The 12250-nt window shown below is 23.1% G+C and overlaps 1 protein-coding gene across 1 annotated transcript; it reads left to right on the top strand.

The window, feature by feature from the left end:
- Positions 1 to 258: 258 nt before the first annotated feature.
- Positions 259 to 10380, top strand: LOC126909424 (symplekin-like). The gene is made up of 13 exons (XM_050691849.1): positions 259 to 262; positions 539 to 693; positions 1697 to 1924; positions 3048 to 3468; positions 3536 to 3743; positions 4243 to 4429; positions 4886 to 5127; positions 5197 to 5375; positions 7342 to 7502; positions 7854 to 7983; positions 8073 to 8437; positions 8534 to 8677; positions 10179 to 10380. Exons 1-13 carry the CDS (start codon positions 259 to 261, stop codon positions 10299 to 10301), a joined length of 2547 nt encoding a protein of 848 aa, XP_050547806.1. The 3' UTR covers positions 10302 to 10380.
- Positions 10381 to 12250: the final 1870 nt, after the last annotated feature.

The raw sequence follows: 12250 nt of genomic DNA, 5'->3' as shown, positions 1-12250 counted from the left end.
GTAAAGTTTATCATAAACATAATTTCCTTGATATATTTTACTATAAAATCTATTTTAATAAGTTTCTATCTAATTTTTTAGCAATTATTTAATGAAATAACTCTTTTTAATTGTGCAAAATTAGCTTCATCTAATACAAAAATATAAAATTGATGTATTAAATCATTCTTTGTATACATATTTTTTTTCCTTTTTTGTGACTCATTAAGGGCCTTTTTTATCATATTATTAAAAGGAGGTTTCTTTATATATTTCATTATGGGTAATTAGTTTATCAATAAAAAGATAAATTGTAACTCTATTACTAAGCTGATCTTTCACTTAGTACCATAACCAACCTTGACTTAGTAATTACAGTTTTATAGTTTCATTTTTAATAGTACTACACCTGTAAATTATCAAAACTGTATAAGTCTACCAATATTCAAAAATATAAATACTAAGATTTATATTTATAAACATTTATTATAGAAAAAGATAAACAAAACTAGCTAATAATACATAATTGTTTTATCACTACATTATTTTTATATTTTAGAAAACATGCCTAGCTCATTGACAACTAGTCAAATAAATTGTGTGAATAAGAATCTTAAACTCCAACTTTTGAGTTTTCTTCGTCTGCCAGCTTCAACTGATCATCACCAAACAATTGGAAAAATTTTACTGGATATAGGCTCGACTAATCAAGAAGTAATAGTTATTTATCGTTATTTTGTATTTTATTCAGATTATTAAAAAAACTATTATAGTTTGTTAACTTTGTTACTTGAGAAACATAATAAGTCACATTTATTGAATTTTTGCAAAATAAATAAATAATTTACTATTTCTTAATACACAGTTTCAAAATATATGTCTCATTTACAATAATTTAACCAATAATTATTCGCTAAAAAATAACTAATTTAAGAAAATTTCACTAAGTGTCAGTTGTAAATTAGGGCATTATGACAATCTCCTTAAACAGGTGTTATAATTAATTTTTTATGATTCCCTATCCATTAACTTTAAAAGTTTTTTAAATGTTCTTTAAAAAAAAATATTTTTATCAAATAGTTTAATCTGGGTAAGATTATAATTTTAATATTTATATAACTATTAATCAAAATTTTACTTTTTGTCACTAACTAAAAAAATTATTATTATCAACATACTTCAATCAAATTTAGGGGGAACATTTTTTGGGGAAAAAACATGAGTGTACACTCCTACAGGGTGTTATTAAATTCTTATATATTTGTATTGTTTCTCAAAAAATTAAAACATAAAAATATTTATTATTAAACTATTTCTTGAACTAGCTTTAAAATCATATTTATTCTTTTGAAATACTGATTCCCTGGACGAAGTTTTTTTTTATATTTATGTCTTCATAAAGTTGAACAAATGTATTTATATCTTTATTTAACATTAAAAACTAACATATAAATATATGTTTATTTTTTTATACTATAAGTAATATATTTACAAACAATTTTTTTTTATAAAAAAATAGTGACTCTTGTTGTTTCTCCAATGACTAATTTAATTAGTATATTGAATATTTAAATGCAGTGTCAGTTGTATATTAATACTAGATTTAATTGTACAATAAAATGAAGTTGGTTGATTTGTTTTTTTATACAACTAGTATAAAAGACACTAAATTTACTTTATTACCGATAATTTGATTAGTACATATTGTTTTTTATAGATATTAAAGGCTTTTCAAGTAGTATCAAAGAATGATGACAGTAAACGTTTACTTCGTTCACTAAAAAGAAAAAATGATGAAAAGGATAGCTATAATTTTGATAAGGATGATATTCCAGAAAAAAAAAGATGCATTGAGAGTATAGCATTTGATCCAGAATTAGTTAAAATGTGGCTTCTTGAAAGGTTTTCAGTTGACACCGTTTCAAAACTAGTAATGAATTTCATGGTTAGTTAAAAATATTTTGAAAAATTATCCATGGTAAAATTGTATCTAGAATTATTCAAATATGTTTTTATTAACTGGTAAACAGTGGGTATGATCCAAAGTTAGAAAAATTTATTAATTAAGAATATAGTANAAATACGTTTTTATTAACTGATAAACAGTGGGTATGATCCAAAGTTAGAGAAATTTATTAATTAAGAATATAGTATATATAGCACCTAAAAATTACTTTATTAATTTTTTAAGTCTGGACTTGGGAAAATATGGACCGTTATTTAATCATATTTATAAAAGCAAGTTAAAATATAATCTGAATATATTTTTTGGTTTTTGTAATTAATACTATTCACAAAAATATAAATAGTAGTTAAAAATTTTATCACAATTAAAAATCTTATTTAAAAATATTTAATATTTTAACTTTACAGACATTTCGGATTTATATTTTTATAAATCATTTTTTGGAACTCATATTATGGTACATGTAATATTTACTTCAGCTCATTTCATAGGTTTTTGTTTATTGTGGGCATATACTAAGTTGTATATTATTGATATTAATATTTCTTAATTATTTTTTATTTATTTACTTATTTATTAATTTTTCTTAATTAATATATTTAAAAACAATCAAATATATAATATAGGCATTAATAAAATAGAAAAAAAATTTTACATTTTTTATTAAATATACATTTTTGAGAAATTTTTAAAAAAGAGTTAAAATCTTTCTAGTTTTTAATCTCTATACTTACGTATTGAAATTGTAATTACTTTCCATGTAATTTTATATATTCCAAAAGTTATTACATTAGAAAAATTTTATGTTAAAATCATTAACAGATTACATTTTTTTTAATACAATACTCTAATAATGTTAAATTCTGTGTGTATTCAAAACAATATTCATGTTATAGAGAAAATTTTAAATATTCTAAACATATTATATGTAATATAACTAAAAATTACTTTTGGTTGTAACTATTTTAACATTAACTTTACTATCTTTTCTAAAAATCTTAGTTAGAATTAAATGTGTTGTTTATTATTTCAAGAAATAAAATGTGTTGTATCAATTTGTCAAGATGTATTATTAATTAAAGCATTGTTCTTTAATATTTAGCCAAAATTACCATCAAAAATGCCTTTATATTTCCAATCAAATTATACACCAATAACGGCTGCTGGTACAGATAGTCAAATTAAGAATTTAGCAGATCTTTTATCTAATCAGATTTGTACTTCAAATATTTCTTTACCCGAATTAAATGAATGCAAATCTGAAAAAATTGAAACAATAGAAATGATTAAAGAGGAACTTTTAAAGAAAAATGATGATGAAGACAATTTGTTTTTATCAATGCCTGCTGAATTAAATGTAAAATGTTGTCGAATTGACCCATCTGAAGCAGAAGAATTATCACATGACGCATTATTAAGAATATTGGATACTGGCAAACTTATTATGTCAAAACCATTTAAAGATATACATAATAAAGTTATTACTCGTATGGCTGTCATGTGTAATGATAAATTTCTAAATAGTAAGTTATACAAGTTCTTCCTAAAAATTGAAAATTTAATTAACTTTTTATTATAACTTTTTTGCAGCTATACTAGATTACATAGAATTAAATATGACATATAATTTAGATTTATGTTTGTCTTGGTTATATGAGGAATATAGTATGAATCAAGGATTTACTAAGCTGCCGACAGCTTTCAGAAATTCCCTCTCATCAGAACAAAACTATAATACAATTTTATGTTCATTAATAAGAGCAGCCTTGAATATTGATGACCTCAAAGATAAAGAATTGTAAATAGTCAAGTTTCTATGATTGGTTAAGAAATAAATATTATTCTTTTTTATTAATAAATTCAAAAAATTACTAATTTATGAAATACTGATATAAAAGACATAGTATATTTAATTATAAAAGTAAATAAAACTACTTGGTTAAAGATTTATCTATGAAATAAATTATTTTTAGGTGTAATACAAAAAATATATATTTTTATTGAAGAAGTATTATAGTATTATATAAACATAAATGTCTAGCTCAATTCTAAAAACAAATCTCAAAAACTAATTTTTTAATTTTACTTTAAATAAATTCTATAGAGAAACTATTTTGCCACATGATTTAAGCTGAAAGTAGGAGTAGAAAGAATGTTGTTTTAAAGGAAGCTTAGAATATGTTGCCTTCTTGTATATTTTTTCTATTTGAAAACAAAATTATTTTTAATTGGTTGTTTTTAAACTTGGGTTACATTTAAGAACTATTACAAATATTGAATATAATACATTTTTTTAGTGTCATGACCGCTCTCTACTTAGAAAGCCCATTTATAACTGATGATGCTGTTGATATTTTAAAGGATATTTGCTGTAAACATACTTTTGGCCTTTACATACTTAATGAACTTGTTACTAAAAGACCACCTAGACAATTAGTTTACTTAAATGCTCTTCTCTTTTACACATCTCATAATGAAACTGAAGTAAGTTTAATATTTGTATTGATTTATTTCTTATTTTTTATTAGTGAAATTTGTGTCATGGAACACTTTGTTTAATTTTAATATTTTATATTCAATAACAGAAAATTTTATATTATTACACAATAATCACTTATAATAATATTGATGAGCGGTTCCTTTTTACAAATAAAATAAAATAAATTGATTCCTGATCCTNTTTTACAAATAAAATAAAATAAATTGATTCCTGATCCTACAAAAAATATTTAAATTTGATAGTAAAATATTATTTTTGGTAAAAAATTGTCTTATGCTGGAATAAATAAAATTTTTATTTTAATCCCATTTAATGAATGGTTCTTGAATATTTATTTTTCTACATATAAATTTAAAAACTATGAACTATTTAAGCTTATTTAGTTCTTAATATGCAGTTAGCAAAACTTTTTCAATGATCTTATCTGATTTTATATTTAGTTACGTGAGATGGCATTAAATTATACAAGTAAACTGTATACGAACAATGAATTAAAAAATATCATTGAAGAATATGCTACCTTTTATTTGGGTTTTTTGAGATTACCACTTCCACCAGATGTACTCTTTGGCCAAGAAAGTGGACGGCTAATTAAATCAGAAGTTTGGGATGATGATTCAACAACTGCTTGCTTATATTTATATTTCATGCTAATGGCTAATAATTATGAGTTGATTCATGAGTAATTCATTTTTTTTTTAATAATGTTCGTTAATCAGACTTTTTTTAAAAAAATTGTATTAAATATTAGGTTAGCATCAGTATTTGTTCACGCAAAAAGTGAAGTGAAACGTGTTATTATCAAACTGTTACCTCAACCTATTCAAAAAATGCCAATGAATTCACCGGAAATGTTAAGATTGCTTGAAGATATTCCAAAAGGAGCTGAAACTATGGTAACCCGAGTATTACATATTGTTACAGAAAAAGGTAAAATTTTATTGAAACATTTATATGTGTTTACTGAATATATAAAATCAAGCAGGAAAGCAATATAAATAATGTTACAATTAAAATATTTAAAATAAAAACCAAAAATATATGATAATAATAAACATAAAATATTGTTGAATATAATACTATTTTTAACTTAATTGAAACTTAAAACAATTCTTATTAAATCATTTTATATTTAAAAAAATTGTCACTATCTCTTTATTTAAATTACGTATATTAATGAATTATATTTTGAACCTCTCATAAAGTAAAACATAAAAAATTATGTTTTAGTATTAAAAACATTTAAACATAAAAATTATGTAAAATTGAAGTAAATTATTAGATAATAATATAATATATGTAAAAATTTTTTAAAAACTTTATTTATAATAACCTCCAATACAAAGTTAGGTTGTAAAACACGTGTTTTTTAAATAAGTATAAAAAATCAACATATATTTTGTTGATAAAAATTTATTTTGTCTAAAAATTATTAAAAAAAAAAATTAAAAAACATTTTTTATTTAATAAGGAAAACCAACCCTCTTCTTAATGTTTTTTAAAAACTAAACCTACAAATTGTCTAAGAAATGTTACAATTATGAATCTCTAGAAGAATTGTATCACTTATTATTCTTTGTTTAATATTGCTTGCTATCTATGGTATAATTTTCATACTTAGTTTTTAATAAAACCTTTTCCTACCCCATTTTTAATAAAATCACTAGCTGTTAAATAAAATAAATAAGTGTTATAGAATCAAGCTTATACTAGTTTATTATCATGTTATATGTAATATTACAGTAAGCTTCCTCGACGGATCCCCACAATTTAACTAGTAATAATCAAAAATAAATAAATCTGTGTTTTTTTTCTTTTCTTTTTGTAGTAAAAATGAGAGTTCTTAAAAATTATTTCTCATTATAAAATGCTTGCCAAGTTGAGTCGAGCTGTAGACTTTCTTGATTTCAAAAAAAATGAATTTTTAAATATAAGTAAATTTTACTTTTTTTTTATAATTCAATCATTTTTGATAGAAACTATGATCCACACCAAATGAATGATAAAAGCATCAACCGATTATATAAATTATCAGAAAAAAAAATTTTGAAAATGAATCACAAAATTTGAGATTTAATGCAGTCTTATTTAGTACAATTATAATTTTAATTAAATTTTTGTATAAATACTTTTGTCACAAAAACTTTTTTTATCTCAATTTTAAAATAATTTTAAGATTATAATTAATTAAACTAGTAATATTTCATTTTATGTGATTTTATAATTAATTATTTAAAAAGTAAAAAATAGTTTTTTAGGGATCAGATAATTTTTTTATGTTTATCTCATAATTGAATAATAATGATTCGTAAAGCTCAATGTAATTATTAAAGTTTTTTTTTTTTCTTTATTAATATATACACAATCTGTTCCCTATAGGTTTATTATTAAAGTTAGCTGAAAAACTATTTAGTAACAAGGTTTTAATTACTAATTTAAGTACTATAATTAAAAGTTTTACATGTTTATTGTGATGAAAAATTTATTTTAATTTCTTAATTTTATAAATGAAAGTAAAAAATCTAAGCATTTTTTTTCTTTTTAATTTATGACAATTAAGATAATCTGATCAACAAGTGTAGTATTGTTATTATTACATTTTTTGGTAGTTATTTTAACTAAAAATAATAAATATTTTTTTTTACTCTTATATATTTCATCCTAATTAAAAAGTGTTTTAACTTTTGCATTTATTTGATTTATAGTATGTCTTTTCATGTTTATATAACAATTTCTGTAATGTTTCTCTCAAATTTGTCTCAATGTTTCAAATTTTTAATACTTTGTAATTTTATATAACTTATATTTCTTAATTACTTTAATTATACTATATATTTAAATGTATAATTAAATATATAGTATATATTGTATATTTACAATTTTATTTAATTTTTAGAAATTCCATCGATTGAATTAGTTTCAATGGTGAAAAAGTTATTTGATAATCAGTTAGTGGAAGTGAGATTTTTAGTTCCTGTTATGTCTGGCTTGGATAAAAAATATATTTTAAATGTTTTACCACAATTAGTGAAGCTTAATCCTAATGTAGTAAAAGAGGTATGTGTTGAATAATTAATATTAATATTTCATACTGGCAGTGCNTTGAATAATTAATATTAATATTTCATACTGGCAGTGCAAGACGGTAATGTCTTACAAAAAAGCAATTTGAAATAAACGACTTCAAAGTTGTAAAATTTAATATGAACTAAATTCTAATTTTTAAAGATTTTTATTGAGTTCAAATAGAATTTTACATAAGTAGCTTGTATGTTTACATAAAGAATAATATAATTAATGAATTATACCAATATCTCAAGCATCATTAATTTCAATATATAACCCTCTTGAACTCTCAGTTTGTTATAAATATTATAAATAAATAATATGCCATTTTTCGTACTTTAGGTATTTAATAGAATATTAGGAATAAACTCTACAATAGCTAATGCTAATCCTTCACTAAGTCCTGCAGAATTATTAATTGCTTTACACACTATGGAAACAGATCCTAATGATCTTAAATTCATTATTAAAGGTGATTAGAATTAATAGTTTTTTCTAAAATTGATTAACCCACCCACAAATTGTCTTCTATACTATTATAATAATTAAATTAATTTACAGCAACATCTCTGTGTTTTGCTGAAAAATCAGTATTTACTCAAGAGGTTTTGGCAATTGTCATGCAAAATCTTATGGATATAAACCCATTACCTACATTATTAATGCGAACAGTTATACAGTCACTTACGACATATCCACGCTTAATTGGTTTTATAATGAATATACTACAAAGACTTATAATCAAAAAAGTATGGCGACAAAAAACACAATGGGAAGGATTTATTAAATGTTGTCAAAAAACAAAACCAAATAGTTTCCAAGTTTTACTACAACTACCACCTGAACAACTAGAAGATGTTTTAAACCAGTGTCATGAAATGAGAAGACCATTATTAGATCATGTTCTTAGTTTTACTGAAGTTCAAGTAAGAATATTAGACATAATATAATTATGCATATTAATTAAAATATTTATATATTGGTAGATAATTATTTCTGAAATATGCATATACCTTTTTCAGCGTTCTCATATTCGTCAAGCAATTATGGATGTTATATTTGGTAAAGAGTTAGAAGTACCCCTTTATAGAGAATTAAAAGTTAAACCTGAACCAACTGAAAATATTATAAGCACAACTCAAGCTACTAGTATAATTGATACAGTGGTAAACTACTTAAGCTCCTTGTAATATAAAATAGTACAATGATATTTATTGAAATGATCTTACTTATCCGTATTTATTTTAATTTATGGTCAAATATTCTTATATTTAAAATAAAATGTTATTTAAAATAACATTTTATTATCAATGTTTAGTTAGCTATACTTTGTTAAAATAATAAAAAATATTATGCAACAACAAAAAAATACTTCATGATACTTCAATTATTCATCCAGTTTCTGTTACTTAACGTAAAACAGAAACTTTAAATATTGAAGCCACTGTCTAACAATATCACAACTACGAATTACATCTAACTTATCTTTGTGTATAATATATAAATTTTAAGCTTAATGTATTTTTTATCAATAATACAAAATTAATAATAATTTAATTAATTAGTTAAAGGATCAAAGTCACAAAAATTAAATCCAGAGATAATCATAAAAAATGCTCTATTTTCTTATCAGTTATTTTAAGAAAATAATTAATAGTATTATATTTTTAAAAATCCACTATAACCTTTAATTTACTCAAAAGAGTGGTTATTTAAATTATTAATTTTACATTTATCTTATTATTATTATTATTATTATTATTTTTTTTTTGTCAAAATGTCACTTTGATTCCCCTGTTCAAAACAGAACATGTTATCTCCTCATCAGTTGGTATTGATAATGTGTACCGGTTGATCACGGAGGTAGTGGTGGTAATATTTGACCGTGAAAGTATATACTGTGGCCTTTGACAACACGGGGCCAAACATTTTTCACGGTCAAGCAGTCTGTCGGCTGATTAGCTATGGTTGACATATGTTAATGTGTCTCTGCGCTATATGGTGTTATAATACCGTTTACGTAATCGACGTACGCGTGTTTTTTTCCCCTTTGTTACAATATTGTTGTTATCCGGCCTATTGAATAGAGCCGTGAAAGACTTAGTTAAAAGTTGTAGTCTTATTAAATTTGGNAAGACTTAGTTAAAGTTGTAGTCTTATTAAATTTGGAGTTATTAGTGAAAGCTTGAACACCGGTTTATTCCGTGATTGTTATTGTCAAAGTTGAAGCTACCACAGGGAAGACATTCAAATCAGTAGATTGAACGAGTTGAGCCCTATGATATTACTGTATGTAAATTTATTTATAGTTTAATTTATTAATTGTAACTACATTTGTACTTGGGGACGCCCATTATATTTATTTAGTANATTTGTACTTGGGGAAGCCCATTATATTTATTTAGTATATTATAAACAGAACAAGATACCATATTTTTCTATAATATATACAAATAATAATTGTACGAATATCAATCTCTTTTATTTTATATTTGGGTATACATTTGTTTAATTCATTTGTTTCTTCTGTGTTGATTATTACCAGTCATACGGGTCAACTGTTATCGTAAGAGCCCGTTGGCTAACACCCCTCATTTATTTTTGATTATTGAACTATTGAACTTTTTCTGATTTCAGTATATTTATATGTATAATTATTTATTTCAGAATACACAACTAAAATCACCAGATGTGATATCTAATCTTAGAGAAGATGAACTTAGGCCTCCTGGTGAAGGTGATGATGACTCAATGCAAGAAAATAATGACACTTATTATTCTGTACATTAAAATTCCAATTAATACAATTTTTAACTTTCAAAAAACTGTAATTTTGTTTAAAAAAATATATGTGTATTATTATATATAACTTTTTCATTATTAATTTAAGTGAAATGATTTTTTTACTGTTTCAAACAATATTTTGAAATAAAAACATATTTCTTTTGGAAATTGAAGTACCCTATTAACTTAATATTTAATTTCTCAGCTTTCTATCAAAGGTAAAATATTTATTTTGATCCCACTTTTACATACTGAAAATCTATCATTATAATTTTTTAAATGATAACATATATTTCATTTTCTTACAAAGTTATAGCATTATAATGTTAAAAACCCAGCACAGGGGGGTCGCGGCACAGTGGTGACGTAAAAAAAAAAATTATATTGATATGTTCATTTTTGAAAAATTTCCGGCAGTTTATAGTAAAAAAAATTGAAAAAATTTCGAAAATTAGCGATTTTTAAATTTGTAAGTTTTTTGGAGGTTTCCCCCATTTACGGGGAACGAGGGAAATTTTTTCAATTTTTGAGGGTAATGTCTTCGACTAGATACAATTTGTGATCTTTTGACGTATCGTCAAAGAAATCCATTCTTTTAGAACTGAGAAAAAGGGTAACAGACAAAAAAAATAAATAAACACATCTTAGTAAAACCAATACCTTCTCAGCTAAAATGTAAAAAATAAAATCGAGAATTATCATACAAAAATAGCATTCGGTAGCCATTTTCACCACGAAGACAGGTCCAGAGGTCAAATTTTTTTTTCATAATAAAGTATATTACGATTTGACGTATTATTGAAAGAAATCGATTCGGTGAGAGTTGAGAAAAAATGGTAACAGGCACAAAAAGAAAAAGACATCAGAGTAAAACTAATACCTTCTAGCTTCCCATCGAAACCAAAATATTGACAACTTTTCTCTCATTTAGACATTTGTAATCGTTCAATATTTTTTGTATATATTTACCATTAATATATTTTGTGTTAAGTGAAGGACACAGTTCTTAATTTTGCTTGATATACGTATTATATCTGTAACTGACAGTTTTCATAAGATTTATGATATAAGAATCTAAAATAGTAAAAAGACGTTTGAAATATTGAACCTAAAGAAATTTTCGTTTAACATTTGATACCTGGGTACTAAAATATACAATATTTATTATCAACATTTATTAACATAAAAAAATAGTTAAAACTTTTTTTTAAGTATAATACACATTAGTATATTGAGTATAATAAATAAACAATTCTACGAACTAGATAAAACGTTGTGAAATACATCAAGTATTCGATAATGTCTAAAAGCCAAAATAACTTTAACGGATGTGTAGACATAGCGTCACTGGATGATTGAACAATTCTGTGAATAAATAAAAAAAGTTTTCGAATAAAAAAAACTGTTATTAAAATACCTGTTTAAAACATAAGTAAACAGTTAAAAACGTATAAATTGTCCTATAAAACCAATGTAAACTTTTTCTATTTTAAACACATACATCCTTGAAAAAAGTAGTAAACGACACTACTATAAGTACAGAAATAAAAAATAACAATTATTATTGATTTTCATCGTTCCTTTATAATATCCTATATAATTATGTAAATTAAAATATATACATAATGATCCGTTTATTATAACTCATGCAGTTGCTTACAGAATATAAAATAATTCAAACAAAAATTATGAAACAATTTTAATTTTTAATATAGCCAGTTTTTAACGTCTTTCTTATAAAAGTTTTTAACGGATCCATAATCATTTTATGACCATTGTATATTGAGTTACAAGTATTTTATTACATTTAATGCGTATGCAGCATGGGTGGGTACAGCTTGTATTGGTTTACAACTGCGTTACAATCCTTAAAACTTAAACAAAAAATTTAAAAAAAAAGATTTTTTGTTTAATTTTAGCAAATGTGCATGCATCTTAAACATCATCAAGTATAG

This window comes from Daktulosphaira vitifoliae, unplaced genomic scaffold (assembly GCF_025091365.1).
Source record: "Daktulosphaira vitifoliae isolate Bord-2020 unplaced genomic scaffold, ASM2509136v1 Scaffold_374, whole genome shotgun sequence".
NCBI lineage: Eukaryota > Metazoa > Arthropoda > Insecta > Hemiptera > Phylloxeridae > Daktulosphaira > Daktulosphaira vitifoliae.
The sequence above is the reverse complement of the archived record's forward strand: the minus strand, read 5'-3'. Positions and strand labels throughout refer to the sequence as shown.

What these genes read in the sequence shown, in the direction of transcription:
- LOC126909424 (XM_050691849.1), top strand. An exon ending in AACTAGTAATGAATTTCATG is followed by an intron (nt 1,925 to 3,047) that starts GTTAGTTAAAAA and finishes TTTAATATTTAG; the next exon opens with CCAAAATTACCATCAAAAAT. An exon ending in TCTTAAATTCATTATTAAAG is followed by an intron (nt 7,984 to 8,072) that starts GTGATTAGAATT and finishes ATTAATTTACAG; the next exon opens with CAACATCTCTGTGTTTTGCT.